Source organism: Nomascus leucogenys, chromosome 12, assembly GCF_006542625.1.
Source record: "Nomascus leucogenys isolate Asia chromosome 12, Asia_NLE_v1, whole genome shotgun sequence".
NCBI lineage: Eukaryota > Metazoa > Chordata > Mammalia > Primates > Hylobatidae > Nomascus > Nomascus leucogenys.
The window spans coordinates 49,406,321-49,428,569 of record NC_044392.1 but is presented as its reverse complement, the minus strand read 5'-3'; the positions used below and the strand labels follow the sequence as shown (position 1 = coordinate 49,428,569).

General features: G+C 51.8%; 2 protein-coding genes and 2 long non-coding RNA genes across 8 annotated transcripts; 2 read left to right on the top strand and 2 right to left on the bottom strand.

Annotated features, from left to right (window-relative positions):
* Positions 1-5,917: 5,917 nt before the first annotated feature.
* C2CD4D (C2 calcium dependent domain containing 4D) lies at positions 5,918-8,291 on the bottom strand. 4 transcript variants are annotated; one of them, XM_030824508.1, is made up of 2 exons: positions 8,165-8,291; positions 5,918-7,319 (listed from the first exon to the last, which is right to left on the bottom strand). In XM_030824508.1, the coding sequence occupies exon 2, from the start codon at positions 7,086-7,088 to the stop codon at positions 6,027-6,029; it is 1,062 nt and encodes a 353-aa protein (XP_030680368.1). In that variant the 5' UTR covers positions 7,089-7,319; positions 8,165-8,291; the 3' UTR covers positions 5,918-6,026. The 4 variants fall into 4 exon arrangements, with proteins under 4 accessions (XP_030680368.1, XP_030680369.1, XP_030680367.1 ...); XM_030824509.1 differs by having other exon boundaries at positions 5,918-7,176; XM_030824507.1 differs by lacking the exon at positions 8,165-8,291 and adding an exon at positions 7,764-8,156.
* LOC115837627 lies at positions 6,582-10,639 on the top strand. The gene is made up of 3 exons (XR_004032659.1): positions 6,582-6,836; positions 7,125-7,204; positions 9,839-10,639. It is a non-coding gene; the product is annotated as an uncharacterized LOC115837627 (long non-coding RNA).
* Positions 10,640-12,062: 1,423 nt separating this feature from the next.
* Positions 12,063-19,562, top strand: LOC115837628. The gene is made up of 2 exons (XR_004032660.1): positions 12,063-12,371; positions 18,243-19,562. It is a non-coding gene; the product is annotated as an uncharacterized LOC115837628 (long non-coding RNA).
* Positions 14,026-22,100, bottom strand: THEM5 (thioesterase superfamily member 5). 2 transcript variants are annotated; one of them, XM_003259256.3, is made up of 6 exons: positions 21,443-22,100; positions 20,276-20,477; positions 19,064-19,202; positions 16,192-16,302; positions 15,747-15,871; positions 15,335-15,424 (listed from the first exon to the last, which is right to left on the bottom strand). In XM_003259256.3, exons 1-6 carry the CDS (start codon positions 21,563-21,565, stop codon positions 15,381-15,383), a joined length of 744 nt encoding a protein of 247 aa, XP_003259304.1. In that variant the 5' UTR covers positions 21,566-22,100; the 3' UTR covers positions 15,335-15,380. The 2 variants fall into 2 exon arrangements, with proteins under 2 accessions (XP_030680371.1, XP_003259304.1); XM_030824511.1 differs by having other exon boundaries at positions 14,026-15,871.
* Between the last annotated feature and the right edge of the window lie 149 nt (positions 22,101-22,249).

Genomic DNA, 22,249 nt, shown 5'->3' with positions numbered 1-22,249 from the left:
CCTGGCCCTCCAGCAGGCAGGGAAAAGGAGTGGCTGGCAGAGTGTCCTGGCACCAGGAGGGGACATGAGAAGAGACCAGTGGACCAGCGCATGGAGCCTTGAGGAGAAACAGGACAGGAGAAAGGAAGGGAACTAGCATTTATTAATCACTTACTGTGTGCTGGGCCCTTTATAGGACACTTTATGTAAGTCCATGCTTTTACTTTGTGTAAATATTCACAACACCCACCACAGGGAAACATTATTATTCCAGATTCATCAGTGAGTAGAGGGAGTCTCAGAGATATTAGTGATTTTGCTCAAGGACTCACACAAGAACAATAAATGGGTGAGCTATGATTTGGACCCAAGTCTTTGTGACTTCAGAATCCTGTGATTTCTACCTAAGACAGGCGACAGGCATAGGGGAGATGGAGAAGGCAGGTTTGGGGGACTGCGTCTCTTCTCTAGGATGCAGTCAGACTCCTCCCAGTGACTGTTCAGTTCCCTGAGGCCTCCGCCTGCTTGGCCCCTGCCCCTAACCCTTCCTGCTCTTGTCAGGACTCCCTGACCCCCTGATGCTTCCACGAGCTCCTCATCTGTTGGGGCAAGGGGCAGGCCTGGAGGAGTGCCTGGAGGCAGAGAAGCCATGGTGGGGAAGAGGAGAGGAGAGATGCTGCACTGGACTCTTTGGGAGAAGGAGAGGCTCCCAGACCTAGTGGCCCACACTGAGGCCTGCAGTGAAGGCTCTGAGGGGGGCCAAGAGGACGAGGCTTCTGGGGATCCTGGTGCTGCTTTTCTCCTGCATGGCCTGGGCCCAGAGTTTGATTAGCTGGGCCTGGCTCTCCTGGTTACCCAACAGTCAACTGGCCAGGGGCCAGGCTGCAGCAAGAGGCTCCCTGGCACCTCCTCCTGCTCTCGTTCCCAGCTGGTAAACAGCAGAGCAAGAATCAGCCATGCCACAGCCTCGTGACTCGCCCACTCCCCCCCACCTGGTGCACGTGGCACCTGGCATGGAGAGGGCAAGCAGCTGTCCCTTCCCTCTTCTGCCGTCTCGTCTCACCATCCTCCACTCCTGCCCAACCCTGGAGCTTCACACTCTGCTACCATCAGCACCTCTGTTCTTAGGTAGCTCCCAGAGTCTCCCCATGGCTGCAGATTGAGAGATAAACGTAGAAGTGGAGAAGGACTTTTCAACTCCTAGGGTCATTGACAGTGGATGAGTAGTGAGAAAGAGGAGGGGAAGTTTGGGGGACCTTCTGCACTGAGAGTCTGAGGGTATGTGTCTATGCCTCTGAGGTTCTGATTATCCCCGTATTCTTTTGGTAAATGTGGGCCCACTCATCCATGTATGCGTCTCTGCACAGTACAGGATGTTGGTCTGTTTGGGGGCTCTGCCCCTTGGGCAGGTTTGGAATGAGAGGTAAAGTGCTTTGCAGCACCCTGCCTCCCCCACCCAGCACCCTTCAGCTGACAGGAGGAGCCAGCAACATGCCGGGGGTGGGAGTGCAGGGGAGATGTGGTTCTGCTCCCCTCCTCCCCAGAACTCCTCAGTTATTCCCCATCTCTCTGTCTCTCTTCGCTGGCTCCTGCCTGTCTGTGGCTCTTCTCCAACTGTCCCCTGTCTATCTTTTCTCCTTTTTAGGCCTCTCTTTCTCTTAACTCTGAGTCTCCCAGGGGCCCTTCGTGACTACCTCTCCTACAACCCACCAATCGCAGGCACAGAGCAGAGGTCACGTAGAATGCTTGTGGATGGACACAGAGCATCCCCAGACACTGCAGGCACAGCTGACTCCCCAGTTGTGCCATTTTGTGCTACTGTGTAGGGTGGGGAGGAAGTGACTGGAGATTTAGAAGACAGTATCCTGGCCTCTAGGCCTACGAGTGTCACATGCTTCCTAGGCATTCTCTACCTCCCCCCTGCCCTAAACATGGATAGCTTGAGTTTTTTTTCTCCCCAGGGCAAGAAGGTCCCTTGGTCATCCTTTTGGGAAGTTCCCCCTCTTGTCTAAACTTTCTCCCTCTTGCTGCAATCACAGCCCGTTATCTGGAGGAATCGTCCTTTCAAAGCAGGGTGGTGATTATTTCCTCTTCAAATACAATCTTACGTAAGGAAGGGGCTGATAGGGATTAGAGAATCATTTCATCCCCACGTGCCCAGTCCCCTTGTCAGGGAAATCTCCATGCTGGGGGCAAACACTCTGGAAGGGATGGGAGGTGGTGGTGGTGGCTTGGAACTGGGGAGCAGTCCCCAACATCTCTTTCCCTCCCTCCCCACCCCTAAACCACAGAAAGCACTTAAAGCTCAGCACAAGTCTGCCCTTTCAGGGAGGGCCTGGGGGTCAAGGTGGAAAATATGTGGAGCCTGGGTACTCTGCGGTGGCACACACTTCCCCAGCCCCATCCTTGGAGGGCCCTCTCCTTGGGATGCCTGATCCAGTGATTAGGGACCACCTTTCTTTGGTTTCTAGGGGGTTCCATGCCTGGAGACGCCTCAACCCACTGGAGTGACTCAGGGATGGGTTGTGCCTCAACCGTTGAAAAAGGACAGCCCAGGCTCTGTAACCTTCGGTAGCCTCCAGATCTCACAGTCCCCACCCCTCCCCCTTCTTGTCACAAAGGCCACTGTGGGTGGAGGAACAGTGGGAGTTTGACCCTAGCTCCTGGCCTTGAACTTTCCACAGTGACCCTGCTTGTACCTCTCCTCTCTACCAATTAACATTTATAGTCACACAGGCTTGAAGGCGGCAAGAAGGGTTTAAATGCTGGAGCAGAATCACTTTTAAGAATGTGGTCTGCCATTTACTAGCTGTAGGCCCTGAGGGAAATCTCAGCCCTCAGCTACCACATCAGTAAAAATGGGGCAATAATACCTGTCCTAACTAGTGGATTTTTTTGTTTTGTTTTGTTTTGTTTTTGAGACAAGGTCTCACTTTGTCACCCAGGCTGGTGTGCAGTGGTGTGATCTCAGCTTACTGCAGGCTTGACCTCCTGGGTTCAAGAGGTCCTCCTGCCTCAGCCCCCCAAGTAGTTGGGACTACAGGTGCATGCCACCACATGCAGCTAATTTTTGCATTTTTTGTAGAGACGGGGTTTCACCATGTTGTCCAGGCTGGTCTCAAACTCCTGAGCTCAGGTAATCTGCCCACCTCAGCCTCCCACATTTGTCCACTTATCAAAGTGTTAGGATTACAGTTGTGAGCCACCACACCTGGCCTCTGACTAGTGTTTATAGAGGTGCTTTGGGGCCAGAGCAATCTGCACGCTGGAGGGGTTCTTAGGACCTCCTCATTCCCCTGTTTCTGTACTTTAGCTACCCAGGATGTTCCTCCAGCAATGCTAGGGCCCCCATCACAGAGCCTCAGGGCTGTGAATGCTGAGTGAACTGCTCCTGGGAGGAGTGGCCTTGGATTTCCTCACAGCTTCCCCTAAGCAGTTGGGGTGGCAGTGGGGGTGTCTGGGTGGAGTCAGGTCAGAACCTTTCCCTCTAGCCAGGGCTGATCCCCAGGCAAGCTTACTTAACCTATCTGATCCATTTCTTTGTTTGTAAAGTGGGAATAATAATACCTACTCTCCTGAGGGGTTGTGACGGGTGGCTTACGCCTATAATCCCAGCACTTTGGGAGGCCGAGGCGGGTGGATCACGAGACCGAGACCGAGATCACGAGATCGGATCAGGAGATGGAGACCATCCTGGCTAACACGGTGAAACCCCGTTTCTACTAAAAATACAAAAAACCAGTGGGTGTGGTGGCATGCGCCTGTAGTGGGAGCTACTCGGGAGGCTGAGGCAGGAGAATCACTTGAACCTGGGAGGTGGAGATTGCAGTGAGACAAGATCGCACCACCGCACTCTAGCCTGGGCAACAGAGTGAGACTCCATCCCCCCACCCCAAAAAAGAGGAATAATAATACCTACTCTACTGAGTGGTTGTGATGATTAACTGAGATAACACAGATAAAGTTCAGGACCTGGTCCAAAGTACTATGGTTAAAAAAAAAAAAGTTTCCTCTCCTCCCTCCCTCTTTCTGTCCCTATAATCTTCCCTTCTCTTTATCTGACCCCTCTTTTCTATTCCCTTTCTTACTTTATTTTTCTCTGTAACATATCACCAAGTAGCATTCTTTACATTTTAATGGCTTATTTTATCACTTTTCTGATCCCCATGTCTGTTTAATCACTGCTGTATCCAATGCCTGCCACCTGATGGACCTTCCCAAAGTATTTGTTGAAGGAATGCATGAAAGTTCTACGGCCTCTAACTTTCTTTCCAGATACTTTCAAATGGGCATCAAATCCAGTTTCTCACCAAGGGTTGTTATGGGAGAATTTGGGGGCTGAAATAGAAATCCAGTACTAGGGGTAAACCTAAATCTATAGGTAGACTTCCCAGAATTCAAACATGGGATTTTAAACCGGCAGGGTACGAAACCTTTGCAGAGCTACCATCTTAGGGAAGGAGGCCCCTTTCAGAGTGACTTGATTGGGAGGCAGCAGCTGGCAGTGGGGGGTATTATCTTGAAGTGATTAAGAGTCCAGACTCTGGAGCCAGACTCCCTGAATTCTTCCCTTTACTAGCTATGTGAGTCCTAGTTCTTCCCTTTACTAGCTATGTGAGGCCCAAGGTCCCATTGGATAACAATAGTATTTACACCCTTATAGAAGGTGCTGGGAGGAATAAATGGCTTGCCTAATTGTTGGAACAGTTCCTCACGTGGTTATAATCCATGTGTAGTAGGTAGCACTTAGGATTGTTTGGTCAATGCCACCACCTGGTGGACACCTGGAGCAAGAGTTCTCTGGCCTAGGGCTAGGTAGTGGGGACCTGATCAGGGAAGGGAGAAGGAACTGGAGAGCTGTCTGAATGAAGCCGTGTGTGTGTGTGTGTGTGTGTGTGTGTGTGTGTGTGTGTGCGCGCGCGCGCGCATGAGCTCTGGAATTTAGCGTGTCCAGGTGCTGAGGTTTTGTCAGATCCAGCAAGCTTAGCCCTGGTGCAGGTCACCGCTGGCACCACGAAAAATGAGAAAGGGCCCAAGGGAGAGGGAGAAAGAAGTTGGGTTAGCCTAGTGCCTACCTCACTTCCTCCCTCCCTCCTCCAAGCCTGGCCTGAGTCCAGAGGAACCGGCTCCTGGGAAGGTGGAGGGAGAGAGAAGAAGGTCACTGCTGACGTCAGGGACATTCAGGTAGAGGTAAACACAATGTGACCTACAATTATCCACCTCCCCCCACCCCCACCTCCTGGCTGGAGGAGCTTCTTCTGGCATTCCTGAGAACAGTTCTCACACTTTGGTAGTACCCCACCTCCCCCCTTTCAATCCCTGGGACATTATATTTCATTCATTTGGTACCCAAGCACCTCTCTGGTTCTTGGCTCCAGACTTGCCCCACCCCTCAAGGGAGGCACAGGTGTGGAAGAGGCAAGAGGGAAGAAGGAAGACTAAAGGGCACTGTGTGTTCATCTGACATCCCCTGACTCACTCCCGAGACCCAGAAATTTCATCTGTCTTCAGGACAGATGTGGGTTTTAGAGGGGCACAGGAAGGGAGTGTTAATTTCCTCTGTGCAGCCTCAAGGGACCCCCAAGTGGAAGGTGGCTTGTGTTGGTTTCTGTCAGAGTGACTCAGTGATTGCAGGGGTCCCTGATTGTTCGGGGGCCTTGTTGGACGGGGACCTTAGGACCTACTTGGCCCAGATCTACTGAAGGAGCATCTCATGGGGATGGAGCCCAGGACCCCGCATATTTAACAAGCTCTTCCAGGATTTCTGAGGTCTGGTTATTCTGATGCTCCTTCAAGCTTGAGAACCACTGCTTAAGGTCTGCTCTACTCAGACCGTCTGAATGAGCATCTTCCCCCCCGCGTATGGCCGGGATAGAGGGAAGATGGGTAGGCTCTACGCCCGAGCGTGTAAGGTGCCAGTAAGGGGAAAAATCTGGCTAAGGACAAGCGGACATTTTATTAGCAAAAATAAATACAAGCCGGGCAGGGTGGAAAGAATGTGGACTGCAGACACAGTGGAGACGTCCTGAGGAAGCCAGGGGATCAGTCTACAGGCTGAGATGGGTGGGCGCCAGGGATGACCCGGGACCTAGTCCCCCACCCAGCGGGGGCAGCAGCGCAATGAGGGGCGTCTCGCACTCCCCCAGCAGCACATCCCTGCGAAGTCCCGCGCCCCTGTCTAGCACCTTGGCCCTCAGGCTGCGGGCGGCCAGGTCCGGCGGGCCGAGCCCGTCGAAAAAGAAATCCTCGTTGAAGATGGGGTTGGCGCTGCACTTGACCACGCGGCTCTGCTGCTCCCGCGGCCGGACGCGGGGCCGCAGCCTCAGCACCACACAGCAGCCGCCGCCGCCGCTCCCGGGGCGGGACCGCAGCCGGGGCAGGCCCTCGGCGCTCACTAGGCGCAGCCGCAGCCGCCCGGGCCCGGCCTGATATTCGGTGGAGAGCCGCAGCTGCCCGCCGCGGGGCCCCAGGTGCAGGACGCTCTCGCGCGTGGGCCGCAGCTGGCAGCACAGGAAGTCCAGGTGGAAGAGCGGCGGCGTGGGCGGCCCGGCGCGGCGCGGCGGCTGCGGGCTGGTATCGGCCGAGCTCGCCTTTTCTGGGGACAGAGAGTGAGGCCTGGCCACCCGGCGCCGGCCCAGGCCCGGCCGCGGGGAGCCGAAGGGCGACGAGTCCGGCGACGAGGCCGTGTCGCTGTCGGGGGCCCGGCAGAGGCGCAGGTCCGGGGCGGAGACGTGCAGCCGGGACTGCGCCGCGGGGAGTCCCCCGGCCGGGGCGGGTGGCGGCCCGTGGAACAGGGATTCCCGCCGGCGCGTGTGCGGGCTCTCCGGCAGGAAGGCCCAGCCTTCGCGGCCCGCCAGGTGAGGCAGCGAGCAGGTCGCGGGGAGGCCGCGCCCCGCCACGTCCCGCCGGGCTACGGGCTCTGCGCCGCCTGGGTCCGGGAGCCGAGGCGGGATGAAGAACTGCGGGATGCGATCCGGGGTGAGGACGTTGGGGCAGGCGCTCGTGGGCGGGCCCGGGGCGCGACGCTTGGAGAACAGGCCGGAAGGCGCCCAACGAGCCGCAGGCTCCGCGGCCCCCACCTTATAGCCAGCTTTTTCCAAGAGCCACATGCGGTGGGTGGGGTAATGGAATTCCGAATTCCGCAGGGTCGAGAGGGTCCAAATCTCGTCTCAGATGGGAGTGCTCGGCGGAGCGGGGCTGGGCGAGGAGAGAAGAGGAGTCAGAGGTGAGGGATGCTGGCGTACACCGGGCGGTCAGCCACCGCGCCCCGGTCTCCTGACCCATTGGGAGCGCGGGCCCCTATTTGAGCAGAAAAAGAAAGGGCGGCGAAGTCTGGGGGGCTGGGGAGAAATGGAGGGAGCGAAGGGCCAGTCAGTCACATTTTCAGATACGGGCCTCCGTCACCAAGTACACAGATTCTCCCACTGGTACTAAAGATACCCCATTCACCTTAGAGTTAGAGGGCCCATATAGTACCCACTGGAACCCTAGGGTACTATTAGGACAAATAGGATAATAACCGCATTATACCAAAAGGACCCAGATCCCAAACCCCCTGGGACACCGCGCCCTAGGCAGGCTCACGCCCTTCTCCCCCGCCCACTTCGAAGACTTGGGTTTTCCTCTGGGATTCAGTCTGGCGCCCCTCGGGACTTCGTCCCTTTGCCAGGCTGCCCCGGCGCAAGCTTCTCTGGCCCTGAGCCATCCCTCAGTCCTAGCCCCACCTGCCTCCTCTGGCTCCTCCCTCCCCTCCTCGAGTCGCTCCAAGCCAGAAGAGGACTCACTTCTGCTCCTGGCAGCCAGGGGACACACCTGGCTGCTGACCTCAGGACACCCTGGGCTGGTCCAAGGAGACGCACCTCCCGGGGGCACAGAATCCCACCCCCGGTAGCCCTGACCGTCCAGCTCCCGCGCCTCCCAGCCCTACCGCATCCCGCGTCTGCAGGGCGGGGCCGGGCCGTTGGGTTGCCCCTCACACTCTCCACTCCTTTTCTCCCTCGGAAACCACCGAGCACAAAGGCAGCATTGATTCTCCGCCACCCTTAGAGCGGTCTCCGGAAGGCTCCGCCACCACGCGCTCGCCTCACCCCTGCGCGGAGCCACCAAGAGCACCGTATTCCGACCTTCTGCCCTGGGATCCGAGCTCGCGATCCTCTCCGTCGCGCGCCCGGACTGCTGGCCTCACCTGTGGGTCGCCTCTGGGTTCTGGCCTCAGGCCCTGACACTTTCAGAGCCAGAGGGGAGCAGCTTTCTCTGCAGCTTGCTCCCCCAGCGCAGTCCTTCTGGGAGGAGCTGGCAGGGGCCTCCGCTGCCAACGTCCTACCTCTTTTCCTGGATAAACACAGCTCTGTCTGCGCGGCCATCAGCCCGGTCTTCTGACTTCCTCCAGCTGAAGCCAGGTTTCTAGCAACAATCCATTCCTGTGCCCAGGCCTCCTTTGCTGAAGCTGGGCTGCTTAGGGGTGGGGGAGGGCTACGGAGAAGAGGCAGGCGGCCATCAGTGGACAGTGGCCACTTCTTTGGTGCTCGGTTCCAACCCCAGCCCTCACAGGTGAAGTCCGTCTTCTGTAAAACCCTCCTGGTTGAAATCCTGCCTTGGCCCCCAGTGCCCTGTTCTGGAGCCATTCCAACAGCTCCAAGGCAGAGTGACTTGCAGTGATCAGTTCTCTGCATTATTCTGGCTAATAGTTTTCTGAATTATTCTGGCTAAAGGAAAAGTGGCCAGACTCAGGATTTCTGGACTTAGAAACACTGAAGATAAAGCTGGATCCAACAGTCAGGATCCAGCTGGCCTATGCCCTCCATCCCTGACAGATCTTAGGAAGCACAGGCCACCACAAACAAGATGAGACCATCAGTTGCACTCTAGACACACCTACCATCCTTCAATCTCTGAAAGGAAGCAAGGCTAGTTCCTCACCTAGGACCACTCTTCCCCTTCATGCTTCAGCTCTGGAGGCCCTCATTGACACCCTCCCATCTAAATTAGGGGCACCTGCTGTACACTTTCATAGTACCTCATACTTTTCCTTTATGGCATTGATTACAGTTTTTCCCCCTCTATGTGGTTATTTGTTTAATGTCTACCTCTCTTACTAGACTAAGAATCTTAAAAACAGTGCTTGGTGCAAAGCAGGTACTCAATCAGGATGTATTTGATGAGTGAAGTAGTAAGCAAAATTATACTTGAATCATTTTGTTCATCCATTCATTGAAGTGCCTAAAATGTACCAGGCACTGTGCTAGGGGGATACACAGAATAGAGAGCTGTCTAAGGGGAGAGACAGACAATAAACATGCAAACGACAATAAGACAAATCGTGAAATGCAGGAAACAAGATGAAACAAACCTAAATGCCATGATTATTGTGTCATATGATACTTGAAGATTTTAACAAAGCAAGTGTTTCTTTTGTGGCGATCCCTGGCGGCCTCCAGACCTTCCATTCCTGTGGCTTCTGACTCAGCTCAGCCCTGGTGTTGTTTCTGGGGGAGGGTCCGTCTTCTTGGAGTGCTGTAGTATTCATGGCTTTGGCATCAGTCAGATGGGCTGGGAATCTGGATTCTGCAACTGACTAGCTGCGTGACCTCTAGCATGTAACTTAATCTCTTTGGGGCTTTCCTTTTCCATCTGGAAAACAGAAAGAATAAAAGTTTCTGAGTTGGTGTGAGGATTAAACAAGATAACATGTGGGCATCATTTAGGCTGACATCCACTAAAAGTATGAGAAAACAGAAAACCCAACTCAGTCTGACTTAACAATATGGACACTTGACTTCCATAAGAAGAAGTCCAGAAGTAGGTAGGACCCAGGGAACACAACTGTTTTATTTTTCTTCCTTTTCTTTTTTCTCTTTAGGCTAGTCAAGTGAAGCAGTGGGAGTGGAGATGGAACAAAGAAATCTGCAACTGGTTGTGATCAGTTAGTGGTAAACACTACTGCACTTGGACCAACCTCTTCCTTTTCCTGACTGCATAGGAAGGATGGAATGTATTTCCTTCCTTCTGGGAGTGTTTGAATGAAGATTAGACTCTCCTTGACCCTGAATGAAGAGCAACCAGTTTTTTAGTATACAGTGATTTAGACTCTGGGTCTAGAGTGTAGATATCATGGGCACTGTGAAAGCACAGAAGGAGAAAATGTTTTTATGGGAGTATATGGGAGAGGAAATAGTTGATTGTCATAAGCTTTTTGGCTATGGCCTCCGGTACATCTCTAGCTTTTGGAAGGCACTAAATTGAGGCCATTCAAATCCATGTCCACCTATCCTTTGCCCATCGTGAGACTGATGGCTTAGGAACCATGTGGTCTAGGTACTAGAGAGGGAGCCTGACCCACCTACCTCGCTGCTGCTGCTGAATTTGTGCACAACTCTCTGACCTGGTTCCATGTCACAAAGGGTTTCATTCTCTCTGATTCCCTGAATCCCCAGCTCCAGCCCCAGATCCTGGAGCCCTAGCATATGCCTGAAGCTGAATATTTTACTTGCCAGAGTAAGAGTTTTTACATAGACTCTGTCATCTTCTACTGGCCCTCCTCTTAAACTGAGGCAGCGGCTGCTAGCTACTCACCAAACCCATTTTACTTTCTTTTTCTTTTTCTTTTCTTTTCTTTCTTTCTTTTTTTTTTTTTTTTTTTTTGAGACAGAGTCTTGCTCTGTCACCCAGACTGGAGTGCAGTGGTGTGATCTCGGCTCACTGCAACCTTCATCTCTCAGGTTCAAGCGATTCTCCCACCTTAGCCTCCTGAGTCACTGGGATTACAGGTGTGTGCCACCACACCCAGCTAATTTTTGTATTTTTTGGTAGAGATGGAGTTTTCACTATGTTGGCCAGGCTAGTCTCGAACTCCTGACCTCAAGTGATCCACCCACCTCAGCCTCCCAAAGTGCTGGGATTACAGGCATAAGCCACCGTGCCTGGCCCCCTATTTTACTTTCTTCTTTAACATAGTTTGAATGAAAACATGTTGAAGGGATGATGGCATTAGAAAATTACCACTGGCCACTATCACAGTAATAATTGCTTTAGGCAAGAATGATCAATAAAAGCTTATTAATTAATTAATGGGCAAAAGTATGACGAGAAACAGGATATTTATACAATCTCAAAGTGCCTCCCAATAAGATACTTATTAAAAAAGTAAAAATGGTAATTTTCAGTGGAGAAATATGGCAGACACCGTAGTAACCAACTGATCAAAGGGAACATTGGCATTAATGGGACAAATCAGCATCATGTTTCTCATGTCGTGAAGCACTGAGAAGGCCACAACATTGCTTCTGAAATATTGCTGACAAAAATGCATAGCTTGAATCTAATGACGAGGAAACATTGGAGAAATCCAAACCTTGGAACACGCTACAAAACAACTAACTCGTACTCTGAGAAACATATCAGTGGACTGGATTCCAAACAGTGGCTCATGCCTGTAATCTTAACACTTTGGGAGGCCAAGGCAGGCAAATCACTTGAGGCCAGCCGTTTGAGGCCAGCCTGTGCAACATAGGGAGACCCCATCTATATAAAAAATTAAATAAAATTTATCTGAGCTTGCTGGCATGCGCCTGTAGTCCCATTTACTTGGGTGGCTGAAGCAGGAGGCTCCCTCGAGCCCAGAAGTTTGAGGCTGCAGTGGTCTATGATCACGTCATTGCACTCCACCCTGGGCAACAGAGCAAGACTCTGTCTCTAAAAAAGGAAATTAAAAAAAAAAAAAAACATGTCAAAGTCATGAAAGACAAAGAAAGAGGAACTGTTTCAAATTAAAGGGGATTAAAGAAACATGACAACTAAATGCGACATATGATTCTGAATTGGATGCTGAACCACAGAAAGGGTATTAGTGGGCAACTGGCAAAATCTGAATAAAGTTTGTAGATTATAAAAAAAAAACAGACAAAAATCATGTAGTTAGACCATATTTTCTTTTTTCTTTTTTTTTTTTTTTTGAGATGGAGTCTTGCTCTGTCACCCAGGCTGGAGTGCAGTGGCGCCATCTCAGCTCACTGCAACCTCCGCTTCCTGGGTTCAAGCGATTCTCCCGCCTCAGCCTCACGAGTAGCTGGGACTACAGGCGAGTACCACCATGCCCTGTTAATTTTTGTATTCTAAAATTTTTTAGTAGAGATGGAGTTTCACCATATTGGTCAGGCTGGGGTTAGACCATATTTTCTAACCACCTTTCTTTGCAGTTTAGTGGGGCTTTGTGACTGAATTCTGGCCAATGGAACCACTGGGAGGCCTGGCCCAGAACATCTTCCTGTGGATTCTCTCATCTGGCAACTGGATGCCTACACCAAGGGTGATTTTGGAGTCATGTGTTGGAGATCACAAAGCTTTTGTCAGCCAGGTTCCTGAATGACTGCTAGACACCACGGGCTGAACTTTATGTGAGTGAGAAATACATTCTATTTGAAGATATGGGTTACGCTACAGAGATTTAAAGGCTTATCTGTTTCAACATTTGTTTTTACCATACCTAATAACAAAGTCCTTTATGATACGGCTCGGGAAGCTCTAATTCTTTGGTAAACCTTCCCTAATCTTGACCTCTTGCTGAACATCCCCTCCACCTACTAGCCTCAGTGGAATTCTGGTTGTCTTAAGACAGGACACCTCTTACAGCTGTCCCTGTGGAAGCTGGTCCCACCCTTCTCCTCCCCAGGCTCAGAGGAGCTACAGACTTCTTCTGGATAGCCATTGCCTCCTCCATTGTTCTTCTCCCTCACAGCAAATCGTTTCTCCTTAGAAATGTGTACCAGCCATATTGCCGTCTTTCCTCCGCTTCCACTGTTCTCACCTGACTCATCCACCATTGCCCCTGGGTTTTGCCAGCTGGCTCCCATCTTCCTTTCTCCTAAGGTTGGTGCCACTCCAGATACCTGTTTTCTACCAGCAGCTGGGCACTCAGGATGTCTTGGTCACACATGTACCTGGTACCTGTTTTCCTGATCCCTACAGTGGCTTTTCCAAACCATCCCCCTTCCTCCAGACCTCTTTCCCCGCTGATGGCCTTGCCTTCCATTTCACTGAGAAAGTTGAAGCACCCTGGGTTGAATCCCCTCAACTTCCTGTCCTGCTCTGTACTCTACCTCCTTCCTTTCGGTCTCAGAGTCATGCTGACGCTCTCCCATGGCTCCCAAGACAGCTCTAAGAGAGCTGTTCTGTTGGATGACATCTCTGTCCCCCTTTCTCCTAAAAGTTTCAGCCTCTTTCCACTAGCAATTAAAATACAATCAAATATCTTTCCTTGAATAACAACAGCATTCCTAGAAAGAAGCATCTACATTCATTTCCTCATTCCCTGTTCATATTTTCATCCACTGTAATCTGGATTTTTCTCCCACCTCCTAAGATTGCTCTGGCAAAGGAAACCACATTTTCTTCATGACCAAATCCAAAGGTCTCTTTTTAATTTTATTATGCACTTATTTATTTTAGTTTCTTACCTTTTTTGTTTTTGTAGAGATGAGTGTCTCACTTTGTTGCCCAGGCTGGTCTCAAACTCCTGGCCTCAAGCAATCCTCCCACCTTGGCCTCCCAAAGTGTTGGGATTACAGGCCTGAGCCACCACTCCTGACTCAAAAGCTTCTTTTTAATTCTCATCTTCCTTGCCTTCTCCTCAGCATTTGATACTGCTGAACTCTTCCTCTTAAGGATGGTTACTCCTGTCCTGTTCTCAGCCTCTTTAGTCGATCCTTGGTTTTCTATCCCAACTTTAAGCCTTAGTGTGACATAAGGTTCTGGTTCTATTTTTGACCTCTTTCCTTCTCCTTCCCTCCCTCCCCTTTCCCCCTCCCTCCTCACCTCTGTCTTTCCCCTTGCCTCCTCCTGACTTCCACTCTGCATAAGGCATTCTCAGGGGTTTCATGTCACATTTTTTTTTTCTTTTGGGACGGAGTTTTGCTCTTGTTGCCCAGGCTGGAGTGCAATGGTGTGATCTCGGCTCACCGCAACCTCCGCCTCCCGGGTTCAAGTGATTCTCCTGCCTCAGCCTCCTGAGTAGCTGGGATTACAGACATGTGCCACCACACCCGGCTAATTTTTTGTGTTTTTAGTAGGGATAGGGTTTCTCCATGTTGGTCAGGCTGGTCTCGAACTCCCGACCAGCCTCTTGACTCTGGAATCACTCAGGTGATCTGCCCGCATCGGCCTCCCAAAGTGCTGGGATTACAGGCATGAGCCACTGCGTCCGGCCTCATGTCACATTTTATATTGGCTCACAATTTGAGTCAGTAGCTTATCTCTCCAAGCTCCATATCACAATATCCATGTTCCTGCTGGCACTTGCCACATGGTACAAGTTCCATGGGCACTTCAAGCTCGATGCATGTAAAACTGAGCTCATTGTTTACCCCCACCTTTTTCTGTATTTCCAGTGATAACCACCTGGAAACTCATAAGCCAGAAACTTGGAGTCATCCTAGACAGCTCGTCTTCACAGATCCGCATTGTATAACTAGTGGCAAAGTCCTGCACTTCCTGTATTTGTAACATTTTCTCATATCTCTCAGCTTCCCAGCTCTGACCCCTGCAGGCCCTTACTGTCTCTAGTGTAAAGCCTGCAGGGATCTCCTAACTAGTGCTCCTGCCTTCAGTCTTGCCGATGCCTTACTGCCAGTGAGTCATCTTTCTAAATAACAAAGCTGTCACTCCCCAGCCCAAGCCCTTTAGAGGCTCCCTGTTGCCTGCAAGACAGAGTTCCAGCTCTGCAGCAGGAATTACGAAGCCTTCCTGTGGTTTGCTCCTGCCCACCTTCTCTTTCCCTAAATGCCTGTCCTCCTCAACACCTTGCTCTTCTCCAAAGTCCCTGTACACTTTCACACCTCTGCACCTTTGTCTTACTTCCCCTCTGCCTGGGATATCCTCCTCTCCCCTGCCTGCCTAATGAACACCACTTAACTTTTGAGACAGTTCAGGAAGAGCTTCTTCTAGAAGATGTTTTCTGATTGCTTTTGTAGAGTAAAATTAGCCCTTCCTCCTGCTGAGATGACACTGCACTTATGATAGAAGCCAGGGTGGGTGTGGGAAGAGTGTGATAGGGCACTCTGACTTGGCACCTGGCTCCCGCATTGTGCATCTTGAGACCGGGGCCCTGTCTTTCACTTCTGGGTGCCTGGTGCCTCACACAGTGCCTGACACCTGGCGGGTACTCAGTAAATCTTTTCAGTCGGTGCTGAATGGGAAGGTGGGTATGTGGGATGCCCTGGAAGGATTTTGATTTCCAACCACAGAAAGGCCCTGGGCCGAGAATGGGACTGTGAGACTTTATTTACTCAGAGAAAAGAGTCCTTTCCCTCGCCTCACCAATTGCTGCTTGAGGACCCCTCCCTGCTCTTTGGTGGGTCCCAGGCAGGCAGGGGAGGTAGTGGGAGGCTCTCCTGCAGGCACAGTGGCTGTTACTGGGGAGACTCTTCTTCCAACTGCAGCTGAAGGAAAACACCTGCAAGAGAAGGGTGAGCTGAGCTGCAAGAGCTGCACTGAGATGGCAGGAGCTTGATGGACACTCTGAGCATTTGGCTGCAAATTACCCATTACCTGGGTCCTGTCCTTTCGTTACAGGTTGGATAACTCATACGTAGAAAAAAAATCCTAGTTCTGCTCTCCCTCACTTCATCTGTGTCCCCAGTAGGTGCCCTATCCCACCCCTAAAGAAGCTGGACCGCAGCTTGGGATGAATCCTTGGCATCTTTTCTTCCTCCTGTTTGTTCTGGGGGTTGGTGGTGGCAGGATGGGGCCTGGGGCTGGGCTGGGGGCCCCTGTACCTGAGGACTTGGCATAAACTGTCTGCTGGTCTCTGCTGTGGGCGATGCAGGACATGTAAAGCTTCTGGTCCTCAATCTTGTCCACTTCTACGTCCATTACGACCAGAGAACCCACGGGGATCAAGCTGGGAGAGGAGGCAGCTTAGCCCATCTCTCATGTGAACCCGGTCCCCCATCCCTTCACCCTCTGCGTCCTCTTCCCTGTCTTCATCCCTCCCTGCCTAGAGGACTCATAAGTGGCCCTGGGCTCAGGGCCTTTTTGTCAGCTCCCAAAGTTGGATAGCAGAGGCTGTGTCCTGGCCAGGGACTAGAGGAATTGCTTGGGAATGGGCTGGAGAAGGAGAGTGGCAGGCAGGGCTCCTTACACCCCAGCTGCCGAGGGTGGCCACTTCCAGGGATGAAAAGGTCTGTGACTTTGGCCAATGCCCCAAGGGCCCATACTTACTTTTTGAACCTGATGTTGAGGCTTAGTGTGAACAGCCCCTCTCCAGCCAGGAAGGCAGTTTTAGAAAAGGTCTCATCCATCATGGCTGCCAGGGACCCGCCGTGAGCAAACCTGGGGGTGGGGGTAAGGTGAGGAGCAAGGCCTGGGCTGGGGCTGCTGGGCAGACCCCCTCAATGGGCCTTCCCTCCCTCCTGTGGTGATCCTACCTCTCCCTTTCCCTAGACCCTTCCAAACACAGACCTTCAGCCTCAGGGCAGCCAAATAGGAAAGAAGGAAACAGCTGCATCCCATCTGATCAAACCCGTCAAAATCAGCTGAGCTTTTCTGTTTTGCTTCAGCATGCATTTGTAGCCACTGATACAACATTTTATTTCATCAGGGAAAATTGTTTTTTTCTGATAAAGTTAATAGAAAACATTTTTCTGGTTGATTACCTAATTGCTGGCAATAATTGCCATAATTTGGAAGAATGGGCATATACAGGAAATGAAAAAGTCCCTGAACTTTTTGATTCAGTCTTTGAGGCACAACCCTGGGCTGTTTCTCAACTTACCTTAAGTCACTACAGCCAGTGCGAGGCCCACATCTCAAGATAAGTAAATGTGAAACATAACTTATGACCTATCAAGGGCTGGCATGACACACTTCTGAGCAGCGTTGCCACAGAAAGCAGAGCGCCTGCTTCAGCAGGCTCAATGCTGAAATTGAGCTGAAATGCTCAAATGCTGCAGACATTTGCTTTATTTAGAATGCATAGAATGGCCAGTCGCAGTGGCTCACGCCTGTAATCCCAGCACTTTGGGAGGCTGAGGTGGGCAGATCACTTGATGTCAGGAGTTGGAGACCAGCTTGGCCAATATGGTGAAACTCCGTCTCTACTAAAAAATATAAAAATTAGACGGGTGTGGTGGCAAGTGCCTGTAACTCAGCTACTCGAGAGGCTGAGACATGAGAATTGCTTGAACCCAGTGGGTGGAGGTTGCAGTGAGCTGAGATTGCGCCACTGCACTCCAGCCTGGGCAACAGATCAAGACTGTCTCAAAATTTAAAAGAAAAAAAAGCATAACATGTTCATTCTTGCTTATGCAAGCTTTATGTCAGCTACTTCCTGGTTGGCTAATTTGGGGAAAATAGGCACCCATTTTAGAATTCAAATAACACCAAACAGATTTGAGTTCCTGATTTTCAAAAGCACAGCCTGTTCTCCACGGAGCCAGATCAGCTGTCCACACTGTACTGCCATGGGTTACCCTCCTGCTCCTGTGACCAGTGGCTTTTCCAGACCCCTCCCTCCCTGCTTCTTTGGTCTCTACCCACCCAGTTGGACTCCTTGTCCCACAGCTCACTACCTGTTTGATCTTGAGCAAATTGCTAAACCTTCCTGAGCCTTAGTTTTTCCACCATGAATTTCACAATTCCGATCTCAGCAGATTAAATAAACAAATGTTTGCAAACATAATTTACACACTTCTTAGGCACTTCCCTCTCTGCCTCCCAAATTACTTGAAAGAGAGTGAAAAGAGTTGGTGTCAAAGAACTCGAGACCAACTCTCTCCTCCTTGTCCTCACTGGCCAGCCTGGGGACCCATTGGCCAGTATGTGGATCTACAGAGTAGCTCTTGGCCAACAAGTAACTCCTCCTTCCCACTCCCCATGGTCTAGGGGCCTGGTGGATACTAATCTCTTCTCTAGACCCCCAACCCCTCAATCCACTGGCCTTAGTATTGGATGGTCCTCCTCTGCCTCTTTGGCCTCACCTCCATCAGCCCCTAAATAAAAGTCAGCCATGCTTCAGAAGGGAGGGAGTCCATGGCCTGGGCAGGGCTCTGAGCAATTCACTAGTATCTGCACATCCTAGTGTGTGGAGCAGTGTCCCTGTGGAGGACTCCTTTGGGATGGCCAAGGTGACTGAGGGCTACAGTTGGCATCCACAGCCTCTGGAGGCCCTGACATCTGTTTAGCACTCTGGATTCTATTTAACCCCAGTTAAGCCCCTCTCAGGCTTCAGGACCCTAAAGCCACTCCTGCCCTCTCTTGTCTCTCCCTTGTAGGAGCTCCAGCACCACCTCCAGCCTTCAGTGACCATCTGGAGCAGGGATCGGGATGGAGGAGAAGGGGGACAACCATGAACTTGGTGACCCAGGGTCAGCCTGATTTCCCTTGTGGACACATTTATGCCCAGTGTGCATTCCTCCCGAGGTCTGTTCCAAGTCTGGAGGCAGCAGAGTAGAGTGGAGAGAACAGTGGACTTGGAATCTCACCTCCCAGATTAGAGTCCTGGATCTGACTTTGATTGCTGGTGCTGCCTTGGGCAAGTTACTTTAGCTGCGTGCACCTCCATTTCCCCATGGATAGAACATGGGTTTTGGATAGAAGTGTCTGATAGCTGTACTGTGCTTTACGGTTCATGAGCACGCACACATAGGCCCATAATATCATATCTCTGTTTACCCTGGGAGGTAGATATTATTGCCCCAGGTGTCAGGTAAGAAGACTGAAGACCAGGGGTCAAATTGCTTGCTCAGAGTCCCACAGCCAGCAGCAGCCAAGCAGGACACCAAGTCAGAGTCTAGATTCCAGATCTTGCCCTCTTCCAAGTGTACCACATTCTTCTCAAAGTGGTCTCTCAGGTCTTTTGTCTAGAAAATTTTGAGACTTTGATGAGAAGCCCATATCTGCACACTGGGGATTAGGCCAGATAACCCTGTGTGTCCTTCCAGGCCTGGTATTATGAGGCTGAAGCCCAGTGCCCCACACTCCCATCCTCACCCCTGAGAGAAAGATAGAGATTCCAGGGCCAGCCTGGTGGGTGCTGAACCTGCCCTGCTGAGCCAAGCCCAGGAGGCAGCCAAAGTCCTACCAGTGACCTTACCCTGGGGGCCCCTCCAGGTAGGGACCTGGTTGGAAAAGACAGACCGACTTCTTCTGGGATGGCTGGAAAAAGATGACATACTCAAAGCCTTGTCCTTCCACTTGCATGCACCTGGTGAAGATGCGACAGTCACCTTTGTCTGGGGAGAGATAGGCAGTGTCGTAGCCGGAGAAGGGAGGGTATGGTCAGGATGCAGCACCATTTGGTTGAGTCTTGCCTCTGGTACAAGATTAAGGAGAGAAAACCAGAGGACACCAGGTCCACCCCCAGGGAGCCTTCCCTCTGGGAGCAGAGGCACAGTTGCTGTCCTCACACAGCCTTTCTGTCTAGGGGAGAAACATGCAGGAAGTGCCCTGGCTGAGAATGGAGATAGGATCAGGGCCAGGGCAAGACTTTAAGATACCATAAGCATTGAAAATTGAAAATGTAATTACTCATGTAACTCACATATAATTCAAAAGAATAATACTAAACAGTAAAATAAGAGCAGAAAAGTCCATCGAAGTTCTGATTTTTTTTTTTCCAAGACAGCTACCACTACTACATCCTTTTTTGGAAGTACCAAATTCGTTGAAAAAAAATTATGTTGGTATTCCTGCTTTGTTTGTGCCATAAACCCAAGGGTAGTCTGTCCCCTGTACCACTCCTTCATCACTAGGCAGGAAGACCACATATATGAATGAGAGAGACAGGAAGATACACGTGCGTGCACACGCGAGCGCACACACACACACACACAAGAGGGTGGAAGCTCTATCATTAGGATCCATTAGGATCATTAGGTGTTTCAGGGGTGCTGCTCCAGACCCCGCACAGCAGGGATGATGTGCAGGGCCTCCAGTGGAAGGGGTGTGGGGTCCAAGGGCTTTCATGGGGTTGGGGCGGAAGGCTTGGGATGAGGCTTGATAGTTAGGGAGGGGCAGTCAGTGAGAAGTCAGGGCAGGAGCTGGGCTGGCTGTCCTCCAGTGGGGACATGCTTGGCTGGGAGCAAAGGTGGGCCCACCAGGGTGTGCTGCTTCAGATGGGAGGAGGGGAGCTGGAGACCTGAGAGGACACCCGCCGCCTATTGCCTGGGGCTGCAGCATCAGGGGTGGAGTTGGACAGCAGGAAGAACTTGGCTGAGAACTGGAAGGCGGTCTGTGAAGTTGCTTCTCAGTCTTAGAACACAGGGAAGGGCGGCTGGGGTGTGTGTGCTCATGGTCCTGTCCTTACCTGAGGAAACTGCCAGTCCAGATGGGAGCTTGAGTCCCTGGATGTGGTCTCTGTTGGACTTGAAGGAGGGCAGCTTGATCCAGCCGCTAGACTTGGTCTTCTCCAGAAATTCTTGGTACAGGCTCAGCATGTCCGAACACCAGCTGGCATTGGGAAGAGCATAATCCTTCAAGTCTGTCTTCTCTGGCAAGAATCTTGAGAACTGGGCAGGAAAAATCAGAATGACTAGACAGCATCCTGGAGCGGGGCTGCTGCCTGGGCTCGGGACCTCTAAACAGCTGTTCCTGGGTGCTGGGGCTTCTCAATCCCTTCTGCCAGAATATCGATCCAAGGGAAAGGGCCCATATTCCTTGCAGGGGGGCTGCGGACCCCTATGGGTGACGGGGCACAGGGATGCTAAAGAGCAAGGGAAGGGCGGGCAGGGAGTGGGGCCAGAGATGATGGGCATGCTGCTCGATGCGGTGCCTTACCCTTGTTCTGCTTAAAACATGTGAGCAGTTCTTTAAAGTTGACAACTGCTCATATTAGCCTCACTGTACAGATGGGGAAACTGAGGGAATATGGCCAAGGTTGCCAAGCATGTGACTGTGAGAGCTGGTGGTCCCACTAGACACTGTCTCCTCTGCAGGGCAGGGTCACAGTTGTTGAGGACCATTCTAGCAACCCCCACCTCAGGGGCTACTCCAGCTCCGCCCACTGCTGTGGGCCTGCCTGGGCAGGGCGGCTCCTTTGAAACACATTTGGGCCCCCACAAAGGTGTGGTGCCATGGCTGGGGCACAGACTATGTGCCCGTCTGTGTGACGTAAGGAAGTCCTCACCACCAGTCACAACTGTAGACAGCATGTGAGCTGCTTGCCAATGCCACAGATGGGGTCCTCTGTCTGGGGACACCCCAGCTTTGCTGCAATAGTCTGAGTCCCACAGGAGGAAAGTCATTTGTTGGTGGCCACACAAGATTCAGAGCCAGATGCAGGTCTCCTGGTGGTTTTAGTTTTGAATGGGGGCGACTTGGTATCCCAGAGCACCTTCTCTTTGCCAAATCAAATAGCTCCTCCGAACACTGCCCACCTGCCCTGGCTATGGGCTGGGAAGAGGAGATTTGGGGTGCTCCTTAAGCCCTAGGCTCCTGGGAAAACACTGGCCATCTGGCTGAGCTGGGAACTCACCATGGAGTCTGTGGAGGATCCAAATGCTGAGGCAGGGTTGAGTCTGGGCAGGATACGGGGGGGCCCAAGAAGGCCTCTGTGGTGGCCAAGTCTTGCTGCCACCTGGAAGCCTCTCCTTATCATGGCCAAGTGCAAGGATCCGGCCCTGCTTGGATGGAGGGTCTTGGCTGATTCCCCAGGAGTGCTTTCAGCTGCACTTGGGGCCACTTCTCTCCCTTCTGTTGCAGGCTTTCTTTCAGAGAGCTAGGCAAGGCTGGGCTGGTGTGCTGCAACACCCACAGATGCTCGGCACCTTTAGCTGGTCTAAGAGCCCCACCCAGTGCCTGGGGAGGGACAGATGCTGCTTGGGCATGAAAAGGCAGCAGGACTGGCTTGAGTTGCAAAAGGAGTAAACAAGTACATAAACAAATAGTATGGGGTATATAGAGCCTTGGAGAGCTGCCTGGGGGTTCTGAGGGAGAATCCAAGAATATTTCCAGAAGGATAAGGGAAGCCTTTCCCTTGATTGGAGGGTGCTGGTGGAGTGTTCTTGGTATGTGCTCTGCAGTGTATACCGGACTCTGAAAACTCTGGTATGATTTTGTGACTCAGAAAACCAACTCACAGGCTGGGCGCGGTGGCTCACGCCTGTAATCCCAGCACTTTGGGAGGCTGAGGCGGCGGATTACGAGGTCAGGAGATCGAGACCATCCTGGCTAACACGGTGAAACCCCGTCTCTACTAAAAAAAATACAAAAAATTAGCTGGGCGTGGGGGCAGGCGCCTGTAGTCCCAGCTACGCAGGGGGCTGAGGCAGGAGAATGGCAT

Excerpts from the sequence above, each read along its gene's own strand:
- THEM5 (XM_030824511.1), bottom strand. The coding sequence starts at position 21,565 with ATGATAAGGAGAGGCTTCCAGGTGGCAGCAAGACTTGGCCACCACAGA. Across the intron at positions 20,478-21,442 it reads GATCCTCCACAGACTCCATG|TTCTCAAGATTCTTGCCAGA; the intron begins GTGAGTTCCCAG and ends TTTCCTGCCCAG. Across the intron at positions 19,203-20,275 it reads TGGACTGGCAGTTTCCTCAG|ACAAAGGTGACTGTCGCATC; the intron begins GTAAGGACAGGA and ends ATCTCTCCCCAG.
- C2CD4D (XM_030824508.1), bottom strand. The coding sequence starts at position 7,088 with ATGTGGCTCTTGGAAAAAGCTGGCTATAAGGTGGGGGCCGCGGAGCCT.